A 20,911-nucleotide genomic window follows, 5' to 3' on the forward strand; every position below is an offset into this window, starting at 1 on the left:
CAGAACACATTCTGGTTGTGAAAAGGACAACATCTGTATGTCTCTGCTTGTCTCCACGGCAACATGCATTCAGCAGCGTGAAAGAAAACAAGTATGTGAAATTGCCCTACCAAACCCACTGAGCACAAGGGTGAGCGAGGGGATGAGGTAGAAAGAGAGAGAATGGGGTCTGGGGCTACAGCGAGAGAGAGCTTAAGATTGACAGCAAGATGAAGTTATTGGGAGAGACACACATGGAGAATGAAAGAGGAATGAAGGGAAAGAGGTGGACAGACAAAGGCAGGGAGAACAAATGGAAGACTTTATGTAAGGTACAAAAAGGAATTCCTTACATGCCTTGAAAAATAATGGTTGGAACGACACAGCAGAAGGGACAAAGGAAAAGGCCCAAACAGAGCGGGATCTCTATGCTGCCTTCCCTGCCCAGTGCAGGTGTTGGTACAGAGAACTAAACCATGATCCCTCCCCCTACACAACCAGAGTTGGTGTTGGTATGGGTTAGGGATGGGCACGAGCAGTAAATTCCAAACTCGAGTGATCTAATGAATTCCTCGAGGATCAAATCGAGTGCTCGTTTAATCTAATCAATTTTTAGAATGCAACGCATCTGCAGCAGGAATAGGCCTAACGATGAACGGCAATATTACCAACCAAACATGTAATGCTTATTCTCAATCAAAACAGTCAGGGTTATCAGAATATTCATTATTTATTTTTGCAAACGTTCAAAACACATTTTAGTTGAAAAAATAAATATGCGTCTCACAATTTAAATCACGTCGAACAAAGGCCTGTAACGGTTTTTAAAAAAAACCTGAAACAAGTAGCCTAACCATTGCAAATAATTTAAAGCTGCAAACAAAACGGCAGCCAATGAACTAAAAAAATACTCAGCGTTGAGATCTTCTCTACACGGCCGGGATTACAGCTGCGTTTTGCGGCGGTGAAAATAGTCGACACACTTGGTTGCTGCTGGTCTGCTTTCCCGAACTCACCGTTGTGTTTCAGGAGCATATGTTGCCGCATAGTACTTGTAGTACTCTGGTAGCTCAATTTCGCTTGGCATATTTTACATTTCACCTTATGATCTCCTATTTCTGGTAAGTATTTCAATACTTCGCTGCTCTTTGCTTTAACTGCCATCTCTTAACTTTTTGAATTCTGGCGTTGTGCACACGGAACGGCACGCGCCACACAGAAATTTGATACATTTAATTTGCTTTGTGCACACGGCACACGCCAGTGGCGCCACACAGAAAAGACACATACATTTGCTTCAGAAAACTTGTCTGTGTGTGTATATGCAAATTCGAGTTTGCCTTTCCACCAACGGAGTTCACTTGTAACGAGGAGCACTCGAGTAATCGATCTCTCACACGCCCATCCTTAGTATGGAGGATTACTCTCCCAAATCAGACTTTAGATGAATAACCTAAACTCTAAGTTTTAAACTGAAAAAGGGTTTCGCTTCATATATTTGAACCAATCATAATGTTGGAGGCGGGGATCTGAAAGCGTGCAATTGGTAAACCTCAACTCGGCAAGCACTGGCAAAATACAGAGAAAAAACCTTTGAACACTTCATCCATTCACGCAAATTCGTTTTTTTTTGGTAGAACATCTAAAACAAAAGAGGGAACAAGACGTCAATGCCCCTTACAGATTTAAGTTTCCGGCCCAGGCTCTGTGGCGTCTCCCCCCAGAAGTTCTGCGATAACAACGTAGGACTGCTGGATCCCCAATTATGGAGGACTAAACTATGTCTAATACCTCTAATCAGATCAGGTGTTGGTATGGAGCACTAAATTATGTCCCCTTCCCCTGCCCAACGAGAGCTGGTGTTGGTAAGAAGAACTAAACATTGTCCCTTCCACATGTCCCTGGTCTCTGTAATGAGCAACAGAAGTGTGGTGTGAGAGACAGAGCCAAGCGCCAGAGGCTAGGACGAGCAAGCAGCACATCATTAGGGCTTCCGCCGGCCCCCGAGCCCTGCAGTGCGTAGGTCAGGTTCCGCAGGTCCCTGTTTAGCATCCTGACAGGCCAGAGGCACAGCCTTTATGATGGGCCTCAGATGTGCTCAAATGGCTGTCGGCAATGATGAAACAAAAGCTAAACAAAACAAGAAAACACAAATCCCCAAATTCATGAAAGGAAATGTGAAATAAACAGGAGAAAAGCGAGGCGTGCAAACACATCAATGCCGGAGAAAATAAGAAATTTGTGTCATCCTACGACGACGACAGGACTGAAAAGAAAAAGAACGCAGCCTGACGACTAAGGAAGAAAAAATAGGCTTTGCACATGCAAATATGTTCTCGCGCTGGGGGAACACAAGGACCGTGAGTCAGAGGGGGGGGACGAAACGAAGGGGTGAACTGAAACCAACCAATGGCGGATGGAAGAGGAAGCAGAGGGGAGCCTGTTATCCTCACATCATCAGAGCTGCAACCTCACCACCGAAGAGCTCCACTGAACCCTCTTTTCTAGCTCCCCGAGGGGGGAGAGGCCACAGATACCTGACCTGTGACCAGGACATCCAAGGGCCGCATAATGCGACTGCACTACCAGCGCTTGGACCGAGTAGCAGCAACAAAAATAACCCATCCACAGGCGTACACACACACGCAGGCGTACACACACACACACACACACACACACACACACACACACACACACACACACACACACACACACACACACACACACACACACACACACACACACACACACACACACACACACACCTGAACACTATATGTATATGCATCTGTCTTCAGTCCTTGTCATTCGAATCAATACTTAACTTCAGTCTACCATCTCCATTCATTTTCAACCACAAATGGGTCAGGTTATTATGCTTCCCTGGGGCCTTTATGGAAACCCAGTTTTATCGTGAAATGAAACATGTAGTACATCCTTTATTTTGCCTACCCCTATCCTGCACTGTCCTGTAATTTCTGTTGCGACGCTCAAAATACTAATAATGATCCAAATAAATGTCTTTGTAACTTTTGTCTGTTTTTTTAACACTTCTTTAAACAGTTGGTTTGATTGGTTTGAAACGGTTCTTTTATAGGTGATGTGTTATTACCTCTGCTGGCTCGGTCCACATGTTCCAGCTCTTCCACGAACTTCACCACGTCACCAAACTCCTCCTCACACACCCGCGCCAGGAAGTGGAGTAGTGTGGTTTTCTGGTCAGCTGACTTGGTGTCCTTCAGCTGCATCACACACACACACACAAAGATTTTTGTCATGTAAGGCATACGGATGAGGCATGAATGGCCATGAAGTGATTGAGTTTCAGGCTTCCTCCACATTGAGGAACAAGAAAATGGACGCACAAACCATACAAGGTAGTAGCCTGACAATTATCTTGGATGTTTTCTGTAGTCTATTCTGTTGGTAGCTGTCCCTAAAGTAGCATCACCAAGTCTAGCTCCCTTAGATTGAAAGTTGACCAACTCTTCCTACCTTAGACATAGTGCTTAATAAGGTAGCGACAAACTGTCGCTACTTTAGACCAAGTGTTGAGGTTTATTCTTGCTACCTTAAGACTTAGTTTTGACTAACTAACTAGCTTCTTCATATTGTAAATAAGTCAGTACATAAACTTATTATAATTATAGCCTTAGACTTAGTGTTGACAAATTTTAGCCACCTTAGACTTAGTGTTGACTAATTTCAGACACCTTAGACTTAATGTTGACTAATTATAGCCACCTAAGATTTGGTGTTGTTTAATTATAGCCACCTTAGACTTAGAATAGACTCTGGTGTTGAATAGACAAACTCTAGCTACCTCAGACTGTTGGCTGGATTACACAAAGCATATTTATAAGCATCTTCACAGAGCAAATCTAGTATATGCCCTCTGTTTTATGTCAATGTTTTCTACAGTACTTGTTGAATCTAAATTATCTAAATTATAAACATTAAGAAAAACACATGCAGACACGCAGACACACACGCGATCCTCCCACCAAAACATCCAAACAAAAGCATCATTGCCCGTGCCACGCGCTCCCGCTACGTTTGCCAAACAAACAGATACATATCTTATGGTGTTTTCATTCAAATTATTCTCGTGTCTCTCAGAGCATAACGCCATCTCTCAGAGGCCTCTCGGCCCCCTGTGGAGCAGAGCCTAGCGCCTTGCCTAGTCGCTCTCTCCAGGTGATCCATTGGTACTCCCTGGACAACTCCCTCCTGCTGCGTTTAATCATGTTTGTATTACTTCCTCTAATCAAACACATTCTTACTCCTCTCCTCTATTTTGTTCCCTATTTATTTATTGAATCGACTTGCTTTTCAAAAGCATCAAGTGCTCACGCACAAAAGGAAGTTCTTCTGAATTTAGATAAATGGCAATCATAATTGAGAATGAGATTTCTTTTGTGCTGGTTTGCGTCGGCGCAATTTCTCGCCATGTTGTAACGCATGGAATTAAGCTGTCAATCTTCAGGCAAAACAGGAAGCCGACATCACGCTTGGCGTCGGATGATGTCATTCAGGCAGCATTGAGGCTTTTGTATGGGAGCATTTTGGAGAGGGTTAGGGAGGCTTTTAAATGCAATCATAAAAAAGAAAGCAAAGCCTTGAAAAGGATCTAAATTTCATGAAAATGAGCACGACTTCATGAAAACGAACGTGCTAACATTAATGAAAAGGATCTTTAGGTGTCGGGGACGGTAATGAGATTATATTGGGTGACAGTAGACCATAATGACTAACAACCATTACGGTTTTGTAAGTGGATGGCGATGACAGACCCTATGGATGTGGGAGCTCTGGGGCGATTGCGCCAAGCGGTCCAACAGCACAACGCGTTGACAATGATGGATGGCTGTGCAGGTTGTTACTGTGGAAACTGCAGTTAAGAGTGTCTACAGTCATAATGTAACCCAAGCCAAGCACTGTTCCTCTGGATTAGGATCTCTCTCCCCCCATCTTACCCCTGAAATGCAATTTTTTAATAAAGCCGCATTCAGATAATCTGCAGTGTGGCAATTAGATACTAGTGAGGTAACAGGACAAAAAGGGTGTGGTTTGATTAATCAGACGATGGGCGAGAGCATTAGACTTAATGCCTTAGCTTAGTTTCAAACGTTGTTCCAGGCTTTTGAGTCTCATATTGTTCCCAGACGTTCCCCTCTGACAAGGGAGAATGCCTCGAGGCGGATGCCTCGATGAGTGGATTGAGGGAGAGAGAGAGTTACCAGTTTCACTGGTAACTGTTAACTGACACACATGCCTCACAGGAACTGTGCGATTGGCTGAACAAATGCTATCTGATAATAGCCTCCAGCGCTAAACTAGGTAGATCAGGCCTATCAGCGTTATAATTTGGCAGAATGTTGAGCCTACTTGGACCGAATGACCCCAATCAGAATAACTTGTTTGAGGGGAGGACAAGATGATTTGTTTCTGATGAAAGGCAAGCAATTCAATTAGAATCATTCATAACAGTTCTATAGTGCTTTTCCAGACACCCAAAGCACTTCACAAAGTGAGTGTATGCATGTGTGTATGTGTGTAGGGGGGATATGACACCTTATCTACCATTTTTAATAATTTGTCGTTTGATGGTCAATAGCGTTATTGCACACTGCTCTATAATGTGCATCATTATGGTGCGTAAGGGCAGTGTTTTCCAGAGATTTATGGTCTCGTGTGCCCCTATAGCCCAAAACCACCAATGTTTTGCTTTGAACTAATAGTATACTATGATTTTTGAAATTTGTATTCAGGTATAATAAAGCAGATTAAAAACTTTACAAGTACCCCCTGGAGCCTGCTCAGGTTCCCCCTGAGGGGGTTATATGTATACCCCCAAAACTGGGGATCAGTGTTCGATTGTTGCCATACAGGGCAAACAGCCAGGCCTACATGCCATGAGAGTTCCTTATTTTTCTGTTTGCCTGCTATCTGGCATGGGCATCTAAAGAAGGAGACCAAAGCACTCGGTGGGGTCCTGCTCTGATGGGCTGTAGCGCTGTGGTCTATCTTGGAGGATGATGGAACTCAATCACACGCAGCTTTCCCTTTCAAAACCTGAATGGGTACCTACTCAATGGCCTCTCTGATCCACCCAGTGATAGGGGCCCCTGCCTAGCCACGGTGGCATGAGAACAAGGCGGAAGCCAGCAGAGAAAAGATGGAACATATGATCTCAAACACTGCGCCCCCAGGGCTACGCCCCCCAGGCGCCAGAGCAACGCCCCCAGGCGCCAGAGCAACGCCCCCAGGCGCCAGAGCAACGCCCCCAGGCCCAAGGGCTACGCCCCCAGGCCGTAGCCCTGGCGATCACGCACTGACGTTGCCTTTTGTCTTCTGCTTTAACGCATTGCACTGACTCAGGGCTCTTTGCAGATTCAGTGATTGATGCTTAAAAATGTGTTAAAAGTTGATTGAAATACCAGACATTTTATGAAAAAAAAACACATCACCGTTATTGCGGAAGTTTTTATCGCGATAAATATGAACATTGATTGAACTACTAGGGATCATGTCCCACCATACGGTACCCGTTACAACTGTACACAGAGCTACTGTATCCATGTGTCAACAGTACGGTGTAGAATAGATACTGTACTGGCAGGGTCATGGCTGGGCTGGGCTGGCCCTCACCTTGCAGAGGGAGCTGAGGTCGAAGCCGTACGACTGGGCGTTGCGGGAGCCGGAGTTCATGTAGTTCCCAAGCAGCAGCACCAGCTCCAGCAGACGGCTGAACGAGCGGCTCTTCCGCACCTCGTCGCACGCCGCGCTCACCGCCAGGATGTCGGGCCGCAGGTTTGATACCTGCTCCTCGAACTGCATCCGGAAGAGCAGGTGGCTGAGGCGAGGGCGCAGCCTCTTCACACTGCTCATCTGGAAGACGGGAGGGAGAGGACTTATATGGCTTATTGAAACGTTAACCCTTCCCTGTAATAGCATATGCTCTTCCATCCTGTCTTCACATATTTCAGTTGACGTTAAAAAAATGAATAGAAAATATATTTTTTGGTGGGCTTTTGCAATATGTTTTTTCTCATTCCAATATAGTCCTTTGAATTAATACATTTTTTACTTTAGATGTAGATATCTAGTGACAAAAGGAAGAAAAAGGGATAGATTTGACACACATAAACAAAAAGCAAGAAAGAAAAACAATTTGAATCTTAAGAGAAGGTCATCATGAAAGATGAGAAGGCTAAAGAGATAAGAGGAGAGTGTATGAAGAAATAAATACCTCAAAAAATTAAAAAAATGTCTTACAAACTCAAACTTTCCATCCGGGTCTACCCTCGTGATGGAGTATGGAAGGTATCGAAGCGCGCTAAGCGAGTGAGGCTGGGCCCTGGTCACGCGTGATGCCACTGATTTGATTTGGACAGCAGGTCTGCTAGGGTAATTACAGAGGTGCTCTCCATATAGGTCAGCAAACCGCAGCGGAGGAGGCGGAGGAATATACAATGGGCTGCATTGGATTACCACTCTCACACAATTACAGCAAATTGGAAAATATTGCATTGGACCCATGGCCTGCCTACAAGAGTGTGTACGTGTGCCTGCGCACAAGTGCGTGGGCGTGTGGGTTTGTGGACAACAGCTGGCTGTGTGGCAGAGAGTTGGCCTGGATCAAAAGTTTAATCCGGGATACTGTAATGTCATCAAGCAGCTAGTCAGAGAGTTACTGAGAGCGTGTTCCACCACAAAATAAATGGAGAGAGAGAGAACTGGGGCAATGGCAGGACAACAGTGTGGGAAAGAAGGTAAGAAAATGTGCAATAATGAGTGTTCGGCAGCGTGAGGAGAGGAGCGAAACCTCAGGGAATTTTAGATCACCTCTGTCTTCAATATAGCCAGAGCCACTAATAGAGCAAAAACAGATGAAGGTATTTTGCCAAACCGTGGGGGTGTGTGTGCGTGCGCATGTGCGCGTGTTACTATGTGGCTGGCTTTGTGTGTGTGTGTGTGTGTGTGTGTGTGTGTGTGTGTGTGTGTGTGTGTGTGTGTGTGTGTGTGTGTGTGTATTTGCCCCGCTGGGCCAGTGGGATTGACAGAGAGGGAGATAGAGGAAGGGAGACCGACAGATAGACAGACAGACAGACAGACAGACAGACAGACAGACAGACAGGTAAGGAAAGGAGAGAAGAGAGGCAGAGAGAGATGGAAAGAGATAGCAAAATAGGCCAAATACCAAATAGAGTGACAAAGAGCCAGAACGAGTCAAGGAAAGTGAGACTTTAAAGACGGAGCACAGAACATTCAACTGGTTCAAATAAATATTTTGGAGTTGTCAAGCCCCATTAGCATCTGACTTGAAAGAGCGGCCATCAAACGGCCGGCAGCCAGGCGTGTGTTTGACATGTACTGCTACCACAGGCCACACCAAACAGAATTATTCATACACCCGCTTCTCTTTAGCATGGCATTAAAGTTTGGAACTCATCAGCCCTCCCCCTGCCTGTCACTCAGCAGGCAGTAGCCGCGTTTACATGGCACATCTGATCCGCATAGATTTCTATGCAGAATAGATCTGTTCCTAAAATGTGATCCGAATGTACTGTATACATGGCAGTAACAAAAGTGTCCGTTATGTCTCTCGCGCACACCTGACACATCTCTATGTCGAACATTAAGCAGGCTACTCTTATGTATTATCAGCCAACCTCAAACCAGCGCTAAAAAGCAAACAATAAGTCATGTGTACCCTTGAATTTATCCTAAACCTTATAACAACAGTGACAACTTACTAGAGGATGTTACATTCACGTCCTCGTCCGTTCTAAAACCAACATCAATTCCATTTTCCTCCACATTGAATATTGGCCGTCCTCCGATGAAACTGTTCATCTTTTCATCGAAAAAAAAATTGGTTGGAGCCGCACCACTCCGGTCAACTGCTTGTTTGGCCTTGTTGTAAGATGCCTTCAATACCTTACAACAGTTTTTCATCTGCTCAATTGAGCGACTATAGCCCGCATCCGTAAACTTTTGATGCACATCTTTTAAAAGGTCGCTATGTCGAACCTTTCACTGGTCCATCCTTCGGAAGATATCTTGTTCCATAAGAATTTCCAAGAGGACATTTGTCTCCTCGAAGGTCCAATTGCGAACTACTGCAGCTGCCATCTCTCTAAGTTAAGAAGTATTTTAACGTTCAGCCTGCAAAAGTACTAGTAGTAGCCTACTAATTACAGTTATCTCGGACACGCGCGGACACTACGACACGCGAACACGTCATTAATAAACACCCATGTCCCGTCGCTTAGCAACCGGACACGCCTACCGGACTACTTACGGATTGGTAACAAAGACGTGAATCAGGCAATAAATCCACTTTCCTTGACAGCGGTCAAGTTCCGTGTGCATAAAGGTACAAACGGAGCTCAGTGGACCAATTGCAAACTACTGCAGCTGCTCTAAGTTTCGGACTACGGACTACACCACCTCTTCTATTCGGCATAGAATTCTATGCCAAACAGTTAATTGTATTCCGAATGAGGCTTACATATGATCATTTTCTATTCCGCATAGAAATCTATGCGGATCAGATGTCTCCATGTAAACGCGGCTAGTGTCTGGGATCAAGAGGACTGCTGGGATGGGAGCTAATGAGGTCTCTAGGTGGGGTGTTCTGAATGTTACCACAAACTTATCCACCACCACAACCAACATCCACCATCATCACCATAATGGCCTTGTCCCAGTTGTCATGTTAAGTACAGTACCTCTAGATGGACAGCAGAAGCTATGTTAATATGTCAGCTGGCCATAAAGAACCCATGTTTAGGGTTATTCTCATGTGTTTATTAGGAACAGCTTTAGTAATGACGATTATATGTTTATGGTTATTCTCCGGGGTTGAGAAGGAGCAGCTCTAGCACTGAAGATTATATGTTTTGGGTTATTCTCCTACATTGTGCAGGAATAGCTCTAGGGCTGAAGAAGACATGATGAGGTTTATTCTCCTTTTTTAGTAGGAACACCGCTAGGACTGAAGAACACATGATGAAGGTTAATCTCCTGTGATGAGTAGGAACAGCTCTAGTACTGAAGAACACTGACAGCTTCATGTTGGAGCCTTCTGATTAAGTCCTGATTAAGTCCCTAAGTCCTCATATGTTCCTTTTGACCTGTGGCCTTTTCTTTTCTTGTTCTTTTGCACAAAGAAGGCTAGAGTTCAGCTCTCACCGCCAGCACTCTGGAGTGGACAGGCTAGCTGGTCCTCTATGCTGCTCTCTAGCTGGTCGCCTCTGGTCCTCAACCTGGTGCCCCCACTAGCTCTCTGGTTGTGGTGGGGACGCTGCAGGTGGTGGATATGATAGCGCTGGGGGTGGTGGGGGCGGTAGGGGTGTTCTACTGCCAACGCCAGCTAGGGTGATAAGGGCCAGACCAGTCTGAGCATGGCAGCTTAGAGAGCAGAGAAGAAGAAAGGTCGGTGGTGGTGGTGGTGGTTTCACAGCAGCAGAATGTCAAATTCCCTTTGAGGGAGAGGTGTTCAGGATATGGAACAAGAGCTGCGATACAACCGAGCAGCACGAAGACATTGGGCCAGGGGGGTTCTGGCTTGGTGTTTGTTTCTCTTTGATGAGACTCTTGTTTGTGTGTCTGGCCTCCTGCTCTCTGCTCTGACAGTATGTGTCCATCTGCCTGGAAAAGCAGGGATCAAACCTCCAGTCATTCGGATCGGCTGACAATATGTTCCTTCATAATATAATTAGAAATGGCTGTTTTAAAAGTTGCCAACAATTTGCCGCAGATCTAACTGTCCAGGGATAACTAGGCACCAGTTTCTGAAGAGCAAAATCCGAAATGCTGCAGTGCTGTGGTGGCAGTGTAAGGTTTACTCCCTGACAAGTAGTACCAGGTTTGATCCCCAGGGATTGAGAGAAACAAAAAGAAAAATATGGAAAGAGATGACAGAGACATGGAGGGGAGAGAGGGAGAGTAGGAGAAAGCGAAAGGGTGAGGGAGAGCGGGATTGGAGGATAATAGTGAAAGATATGGAGAGAGATGGAGAGAAAGCAAGAGAGAAAGAGAAAGGGATTTGGAGGAAAAGATGAAGAGAGAAAGATAGAGACATATAAAGTCGTTGAGACAGGCAAGGGAGAGCTACAGACAAAAACACTTGGCGAACTCTTTGCTGATTTGATTAAACACAAGTGATTTAAATACAAATTTAACCAATTTGGTAAACAGAAATGCAACGGATAAACTGTGAAATTGCAGGTGTGTGTGCGTGTGTGTGTGTGCGTGTGTCTGTGTGCGTGCGTGTGTCAGTGTGTCGGTGTGAGTGTGCGTGCCCGTGTGTGGGTAGAAGAGTGCATGAGTGTGGTTGTATGGATGCGTGCGTGTGCTCACCACCAAAACAAACTGCTCAGGCTCTGATAGGCTGCTATACTCCTGCTGGTACTTAGCCAGCGCTGCAAGCTGCTCTGGTTCTGGAAGGTGCTTCACCAGGTTCTATAGGAATATTAATAGATTATTATTAATGATATTAATATTATAGTATAAGGAATGCTTTACCATTGGAATATTAATATATTATTATTAATAATGTTAATCTCATATAGTTTTAGGACTGCTTCACCATAGGAATATGAGTATATTGTTAATAATATTTATACATAAACTAATATTAATATTATTAGTAATAATAAATACAAATCAGGTTGAGGATGTATTAAGAATGAAAAAGAGGAATATTTTTCAAGACATTATAGTACTTTTCATTATGTTATTGATTATTATATATAATATACGATATCATAAATATTATTATAATTTACTATATCATAAATACTAATACATATTATGACAATCAACAGTAGTATCATTAATACAGAAAGAAATCAAGAATGAATAGCCAAATTTGTATAATATAACTAATATATATCATCATTATATGCTTTTCAGTGATTACCTAACACCATTTTAACTTGCTACTTTTACTGCTACCAATATTGCCAACACCAACATTAAAATGTTTCATTAGCAGACACATGCAGTGTCACGCAGAGATATCTGTAAATCCGTGTCCACAAACACACAGATAATTCTGCACATCTTCTGCACAGTGATGAGTCACTGGCCCTATTATATTATTTACTGCCTCTGGCTGGGTAGTGCAAAAAGGTTACCTGTCAGCGCAGAACCACAATAGACTAATTTGGAATCAAACAACTCGTGTTAAATGTGGGTAACGCCAATGTAAAGAATGCTCAGCATATCCCTATAAGGATAAGGCAGGGGTTAGGGGCAACTTGCTCGAGGATGCCTGCAAATAGACTGAGGGCAACAGGGTCGTGACATCAGGAACAAGGTGAGGTACTGTTGTACCTGGATCATGGACTCAGTCAGCTGTTCTTCATCCACTTCCACAATCATCCTGCGGATCTCCTCGTAAGGCATACGAAACGAGCCCAGAAAGATTGCTGTACAGGGAGAGAGAGAGATCAGTTAGATCAGAAATGAAAGCTCACATTTATTTGCAGCCATCATGAGATATGCATAAAGAGAAATTTGAAAAATGTGTGCACACACATACACACACAGAAAAAAGAGATGAAGCCAGACAAAGAAAGAAAGAAAGAAAGAAAGAAAGAAAGAAAGAAAGAAAGAAAGAAAGAAAGAAAGAAAGAAAGAAAGAAAGAAAGAAAGAAAGAAAGAAAGAAAGAAAGAAAGAAAGAAAGAAAGAAAGAGAGAGAGAGAGAGAGAGAGAGAGAGAGAGAGAGAGAGAGAGAGAGAGAGAGAGAGAGAGAGAGAGAGAGAGAAAGAAAGAGAGAAAGAGTAGAGGAACCCTTTCACACACAACAATTACAAGATCACATTTTGGCAGATCACTAATAAAAGTGCACCCGGATGTGTGTGTAAGAATAAGTTAAATATAATACTGAAAATAAATTAATATCAGATTATTTGTTGCATGCAAGTGGTGATACATTACATTTTCCCACATACACATCCATTGGGAATAAGGTAAAAACTCTGTCGAAGTCAAATATAAATGCAAATGCTGTGGGCAGAACAATGTTTCAATGCAATGTGATAGTCCTATTAGCAGGGCCGTTACAGCAGTTGGCCTGAGAGCTCCGGCCCATGGATCGGCCGGAGATAGGAGGGGGATTGGCTGTTAGTTGGCTGGGTGAGAGGGCTTTGGGGTGTGGGAGCTGTGGCAGCTTTAGAGCCATCAGCAGTAATCCATTTACTGATGGGGACGCTTCCACTCATTACATGGTAGTTACTGTATCTCTAAAGTCATGACATCAGGCTGGCTGGAACAATGACATCACACACACAGACATTCCCTCTATCACGCACTGTCGCTCATGTTTGGTGTGTGTGTGTGTGTGAGAGAATCAGTAATCAGAGACCGAAAGACAATGAAGCAGAGAGGTATGTGTACAGATTATGTCATATGGGCAGTGAAATATATAAAACAGGGCAGATATAGTGAAAAGAGAGGAAGGGTTGAAAGTAGGATGAGGATATAAATGAGGACAACATAGAGGAAGGAGAGGATAGAGAGGGTGGTAAATAGACAGAAACATCCCTAGTCTAAAGGGAGAAGAGAGAGAGCAGAGAAGAGCAAACACTTACAGAGATTTTGAGCGATCTTGGGCTCAAGAACTTTGAGCTCCTTGATTCTCTTCTTCAGCGGTTTACGGTCCTCCAGGTCCTCCTCTTCTCTCCGGGCTGTGGGCAGGGAGAAGAGCAAGGTTATACTCACACAATTCGATCCACATCTCACCAATCTAAATGTATTCGGCACATTTACAGGCAGAGCAGGGGGATGTTGGTTTCAAAACCACAGGGTCCTGTCTTTTACTATGGCTCCCTTTATTTTTCTTGTATACCTTTGGATTTTTTAAAGTGATTTCTGAGCTGGTAGGGGTTAGGGCATCCCGCTCAGGGACGCCTTCAGCTAGTCAGCGTGCATTGGAGTTCAAACTCTGAACCTTTCATCTGGGAGTCAATCACCGTACCCATGCCTTTCTGTTAACATTATGACTGGTTAATTACATTATAATTGTTTTACTTATATTATTACTTCAACTGTGTGTGTGTGTGTGTGCGTGTTTGTAACTATTATTATCATAACATGGCCGCTACAGTGATAAACTAGACTGATGGAAGATATTCTGTATGGTTGGATATTGACAGGGAGACTCCAGCAGTGCTAGATGTGAGTGTGACTGTGAACACAGACAGGTCATTAAGACATCGTTAACACATGATTTATCATTATCACACAAACACCCTTACAAACGGTGAAGGATATCCGGGCTGCAATGAACATGTGTGAAAATGTATGTGTTAGGTTGTTTAATGGTTGCCGAATTAGAGCGAGAGCGAGAGCATTCGTGCTGGCGTGTTTGTGTGTTTGTGTGCCTGTGTGTGGGTGTTTACATGTGGTGTGTATGTTTTGAGTGCAAGTGTATGCAGTGTGTGCTTGACTTTGTGTGTTTGTATTAGGTTTGCAATAACCACCCCGTTCCATCAGAGCGCATTTAGTATAAGAATTAATAATTAATAATGAACACTCAAACGTTCAAACAAGTCCAAAAGACACCAAAAACCTCTACCTACTAATAACAATGTGTTGGTTATTTAGTAACTGGTAGCGGTGTTTTTCCGTGTATGGCGATCTCTCCCCCACATTAGCGCACGTTTAATTTATCATCGGGTTAATAGCACTAGTCCTGCCTAGAAATGTATTCAAAACTTTGCTGAATGTTCAAACCCCCTATTTGCTTTGTGATAATTGATAATCTCATATTTTCGAAACAGTGTTCAGAAACTTTTAGGCTGCATTGAAGCTCTGCCATAATAACCAAGTCGAACTCCACTGAGGACTGGATCCGAAAGCCACCGACGTGACATTGTTGTTTTGCTTTTTTGCGTTATTAAAATAACACATTTGTATTACCAATTGAGCCAATTTAGAAAAAGATAAGTTGATAAGACCTTGATTCTGCAGCGGTGGTCTCCGCCTGCTACAATTACAGGAAATGAAAGTTTGCACTATCCATGGACTTTTTTCTCTTGTTTTTTATTCTTCACCGAATATTCTGATATTCGTTTGGAAACCAAACAAATATCCGAAGGTTGAAATTATGTATTTGGGCCAGCCCTAATTTGTATGTGTTTGCGTTTCTGTGCGCGTGTGTGGGAGGTTGCGTACCTGTGTGCATGTGCGTTTGTGTGTTTGCACTTGCTTGTGTCACTGCAGGATGTCACGATATAAGATGAGCATGGAGAAAAAGGGATAGTTGTGAAATCACATCACTGAAACCGTAATATATAATGGCGGCAAACAATTGGCTGAAACTGAAAGACATATATAATTGAGGTACAGGATTGTTTCAAACAGAAAGTAATCTATAAGCGACGTACAGGATTGACTCAAACAGACAGTATTACACAGGGATGCACAGGATTGGCTGAAACATACGCTAATAAACCGGGATGCTCTGGATTAGCTCTAATATACAGTGATATATAACAGAAGCTCAGGATTGGCTGATACAGATATTAATATACAACAGTCGTAGTATACGTAGTTGGTACACAAGGACAGATTCTTTATGAGGAGGGAGTGCAGGGGGCAAATGACAGCAAAAGAAAGAGAGGGATCAAGGAGATTGAGAAGTAAAACGAAGCCATTTAGGGGAAAGCACAGACACGCATACACACACACACACACACCACTCTGGTGTGTGCAGGATTCTCCAGAGCCTGGTCAAAGAGCCGGTTCACGGTCGGTTTTAATAATTTAAAACAGCAGATTAAGAGAACAAAATGTGGTTCCCAGGAGCACCCGGGTAATCGCCTGGTGCTCTAATTATGTTGTGTGGTGAGGCAAGAGGGGGGGGAAGAGAAGAGAGGGAAGAGCTGGAGAAGACAGAAGACAGGGGGAGCGGAGATGAGAGAAGATACAAGTAGAGGAGAGAGAATAGGGGGGGGAGGAGGAGCGGAGAGAGGTGAGAAGATAGGATAGAGAGGAGAGGAAGAAAGGAGGGGAGGGGTGATAGAAGCAAGAGGAGTGGGAGAAGAGGAAGAGGGAAGAAGAGAGGGTGAAATAGGCAGAGGGAGAGGAGTTTGGAAGACGGGAAGTTAGAGCAGTTGAGAGCAAAGGAGAGGAGCAGAGAAGAGTAGCGGATGCAAGAGGGAAAAGGAGGAGTCCAGAGAAAATCGCAGAAGAGAGGAAAGAGAAAGATGTGAGGCAAATAAGAGCAGTAGGGATAGAAAAAGGGAGTGAAGGAAGAGTCGAGGACATAAGAGGAAAACACGAGGAGAAGATAGATGAGAGGAAATGGAGGAGAGGGAAAAGGAGCAAAGGAGAGGGAGGAGAGTTGATGTGGGGTGAAGGCAGTGGACTTGGTCTAACTCCAAACATCCACACTAGTCTAATTAAAAAGAGACAAGGTGTTTTTCTGGGACACTGGCATAGAGGATTGCAGGCACACACACAGCCTTAAAACTCTCACACAAAATTAAAATACACAAACAACACACACACTGTTGCTCTCTCTCCCTCACACAAGTGTGCACAAAGGGAATTTTTACCACACACATTAACACACACACAGACACATAAACTTACTGCGCGGCTGGGCTGGTACAGCCTCATCAGAGTCTTGAGACGAAGCGAGAGGAAGGACACAACATGAGCATGAAGATGAATGCAGAAAGAATTAAGGAACCACATGAGGGGGAAAAACTCAGAAAAGGAAAGTATTGTATGTGGGAAGACAGTAGCATGTAGATGGCTGTACAGCATGCAACCAAGCATGTGAATCTATGCTTTCATAGATGTTGTAAATCCAGGGTTACGTAGAGTCTCATATAAACTGCTCTATTATGCACGAACTCTTCGAAAAACATACAGCAGTTGACCTGCAAGGACAGTTTAAAACATGCTAGTGGGGAAACTTTATCTTGGACCAGGACACAACCTTCATGAATAACTCTCCCTACCTAACATATGAAGATTACACAAACATTCACACTTTAGGTGTTATCAGCAGGCTAAATGAGCTAATTAGATACCCCCTACATCTTATTAAAACATCCAAACACACACACACACACAAGCCCTCTCTGTGCCCCAAAACATTTCCTGTCTGCTCATTATACATCAGCCAATTAAAACGCCCTGCAGGAGGTCAGAGGTCGCTAGTTAATCAATCAGAGAGAGAGGGCCTGGTGGTCCTTATCTCCCACCTCATCATCCAGCTAGTTTGGGAGATAAGAGAGAGAATTCTCCTACTCCTTTTCCCCAACACTCCCCAAGTACCGAACCCAGCTCTCCTCTTTTACCACAAACAGGCTTCAGAATTAACTTTTCTGCGTTATCTTTTTACAAAGGTGGGAAAATCGACCGGCCAAGCAATTGTTTAAGTACGTTACCCTGAATTTTTGTACCTGCCAAATGGTCCAATCTATCCACCATTGGCAGGTTGCATGTGTTTATTTTGGACCCTGAGCACAGAGTTCCTCTCAGAGAACCCCCCACCTTATCACAACTGGTATCAAGAGATAGAGAACGCCAGATGGTTCTGGAACTAACACCAACACACAACACCGCGCAGAGCCCAAAGGCTGCCGCCACACAACAAACCCAATTATGTGGAAACAAAAACAAGTAATTGGAGTGCACTTTGGGCCTCAAAAAAAGAGTACACAGTGGCTGACTACTTGACCAGCGTGACAGACCAAGTGCAGAGGAAGTCCAACACGAGGTAGATTCGAGAAAGGACGCAATAGACAGTCCTGGCTGGTAAGGGAATTCCCTTTGGCAAGGTAAATGTACAATATAGCCCTTTGATTCTTGGTGTGAGCTAGAGTGTAGGAGGACTCATTTTAGATCTCAGGCCGGGGGAGAACGTAAGCTAGCTATAGCAAAGGCTAAAAGGGTGCTATCACTAGGCTAACAGCTGCTAATGCTAAGCCAAAAGTCACAGATGAAAGGAAAATAGTTCAATGTCTAGCAAGCGCTTTCAAGTAAAACCCTCCTAATGGAGTCCTGCCATGCCTGTCTAGATGACAGGGGGATCTCAGAGAGACAGAGAGGGGAGAGGGAGAGAGAGAGAAACTGAAAGTAAGATAGAAAGTGAGTGATACAGCAATAGAGTCACAGAGAGTTGAGAGGAGTAAAACGGCAGGAGGGTAGAAGAGATGCACGGGGAACCCTGCTTCCTTCGGACCTCTGAGTTATCACGACACCCCAAACACTGGTTACATCACTGAGGCAAAACAACATGTTGACAGCCACAAAGACAATTCCAACGACTGTAGTAGAGCTAGTGTAATAGCTGTAGTATATACATCCATAATAATCATATATTCTTATAAATGATCACACAAACACACACGCATAGGCTCCTCGAAGGCTTGTGATGGCTCCAGTAGGTGATCATTCAGGTAAACTTTAATCGTGCATTTTCTCCAGAAGGGAAGTGATCTAAGCTCAAATTATGATGTGGACACACACTTATATGCTTACATGCTGAACAACAGATTTAGAAGCTCACAGAAAAAAAAAACATACAAAGACTGATGAAAGAATACGTAAAGCGGAGCATGCAAGTACACATTCACAAATGCAACGATGCCTGAAGCGAAAAACATATCTAGGAGACAACTGGTAGTGGTAGTGTGTGTGTGGGGTGAATGTATGCTGTCTGTAAACAGATGTGTGTGCAGACATAACAATGATCCTACCATGGTCACAGCTGAGCAGTGACCAGTCAGCCTATCTTGAGCTCTCTCCATTAGTACAGAAAAGCTAAAAGGGAAGAGGTAAAGAAACACGAGTTGAGAAAAAATGAAGTTGCGCGATAAGAGGAGCAGAGGTAGGGAGAGCGTTTTGGGTTGAGGTAGAGCTAGAGCTAGGTAGAGGGGTGAATTGAGGTAGACAGAGGTAGAGAAAGAGGGGACTTGGGGTAGAGAGGGGAGATGAGTTAGAGAGAGGGGAGTTGGGTTAGAGAGGTGAGTTGAGATAGAGAGAGGTGAGTTGAGTTAGAGTTAAAACGATGAGTTGAGGTAGAGAGGTGAGTTGAGGAAGAGAGAGGTGAGTTGAGGAAGAGAGCGGTGAGTTGAGGTAGAGAGGTGAGATAAGGTAGAGGTGGGTTGAGTTAAAGAGAGATGAGTTGAGGTAGAGAGAGATGAGTTGAGTTAGAGAGAGGTGAGTTGAGGTAGAGTGAGATAAAGATAAAGTTAAGTTGAGGCAGAGTGAGGTAGAACATAATGAAGCACAAGTTAATCACAGTGAGCGATACAGGGCCTTACTGCTCTGTGAATCAGACTAGATGACCCACAGACATAATTAGTCTTACACTGCTCTCTGATAACGGCACATTAACACGCTTCTCTTTCCTCTCCCCCATTAGTAAGTCCCCGTCTGCTCACCCCGTCTCTCTCATCCCCCATTACTCCGTCCATCTCTCCGCCCATCCCTCTCCCTATCCTCCCCCCCTCCGGCTCCTCCCCCTTCTCCTCTCCTCCCTTTCCTTTCTCTGCCATCACTCCAACCCTCCCTCCTCACCCCATGACTCCCCAAACCTTATGCCTTCCCTAATGCCACAGTCATACCTCCTCTCTTCTGTCCCATTAGTCTTGAAAACACAGTGCTATGCTGTACTAACGCACGCACACACGCACGCACGCACGCACGCACGCACGCACGCACGCACGCACGCACGCACGCACACACACTAACACACTGTACTCTGATAATACGCAGTACTACCCTGAACACAACGTAGCACCCTGTAACCGTGTTCAGGAAGCAGATCAGATAGTCGCTACGGCGACACGACAGAGGAAGAGGAAGATGACATCGCTGGAGAGAAATCAATTACTGAGGCCCTAATGTGCCGTGAAATCAGCCACGCTGCTTAGAAGAGGCGCAAATATAACGCTATTCTCTGTGGAGGAGTGCCCTCTAAAGGCCTCTTGGAGAGAACCAGAGAGAGAGAGAGTTGGAAAGAGGGAGAAAGAGGGGAAAGGAGAGAGAAGAAGGGAGGGAGGGGAGAGAGAGAAAGAGGGAGGAGAGATGGAGGGAGAGCGGAACGGGAGAAAAGGAGGGACAGAGAGAGCGAAAGAGACTGAGACCGAGACGGAGACAAATAGAGAGAGAGATGGCTGTGTATTTTATTTGACTCTTCGTGTCTTCGTGAGTGCACAGGTGTATACCAGTGTTTGGAATCCGTTTTTTTGTCTCTGTGGGTTGTTAAGGTATAGAGAGGTTTAAGGTGTGTGTGTTTGCGAGAGTCTGCTAGTGATAGTGTATGTGCGTGTTTTGAAGATATTTATTCCACACTCCCCTCGATCCCCACCAGCACCCTCGTATTTCCAAATGGCTCCTTATCCTTGATGATACAGATTCTAAATCTTCCATCTTCTCTCGATTTCTGTCTTCCATTCCACCACCGCCATTATCCCACACACGCTTAGAAAACACGCTTCGAATACCCGCCTCTTCCCCAACCTACACAAAAGACCACGTGTGGATGAGAAATTACCTTTGTGAAATAAAAACGGCAAACCAAATGTGTTTGGAACGAGCTAGGCCATTACTGTGTCATATCATCGCAGGCAAACACAACAGTGTACGTAAATACACCACTGATGGCTGAAAGACTGACACACAGCAAATAAATATGGGAACAAAAGGAGCGGGAAGAAGAGGAATGAGATAAACGTGATGAGAAGCCTGAGAAGCAGGATTCATTTAAATAAATGTACAGGGTTGTGTTTAGGGACCGATGGAGGATTATCCTGATTGGTGGAGAGAACCGACCAATGACGGTTGGCCCAAGACCAACATAGCTGTGTATATACAAAGAACTACCGAATGATTTGGCAATGCAACAGTCGTTGCAGATACTTGAATCCTAATTTATTAAATCGATTATGG

General features: G+C 44.2%; 1 protein-coding gene across 4 annotated transcripts in view; it reads right to left on the minus strand.

The window, feature by feature from the left end:
• The window catches only part of LOC130403479 (protein diaphanous homolog 3-like), a 227,925-nt gene that overhangs the window by 99,425 nt on the left and 107,589 nt on the right, over window positions 1–20,911 (minus strand). For all 4 annotated transcript variants that reach the window (XM_056607854.1, XM_056607853.1, XM_056607855.1 and 1 more), the window contains 5 exons: window positions 13,588–13,683; window positions 12,328–12,422; window positions 11,350–11,451; window positions 6,631–6,870; window positions 3,092–3,221 (listed from right to left, as the gene is read on the minus strand). In XM_056607854.1, the coding sequence (XP_056463829.1) occupies window positions 3,092–3,221; window positions 6,631–6,870; window positions 11,350–11,451; window positions 12,328–12,422; window positions 13,588–13,683 (663 nt within the window). The remainder of the gene's footprint in view (window positions 1–3,091; window positions 3,222–6,630; window positions 6,871–11,349; window positions 11,452–12,327; window positions 12,423–13,587; window positions 13,684–20,911) is intronic.

This window comes from Gadus chalcogrammus, chromosome 14 (assembly GCF_026213295.1).
Source record: "Gadus chalcogrammus isolate NIFS_2021 chromosome 14, NIFS_Gcha_1.0, whole genome shotgun sequence".
NCBI lineage: Eukaryota > Metazoa > Chordata > Actinopteri > Gadiformes > Gadidae > Gadus > Gadus chalcogrammus.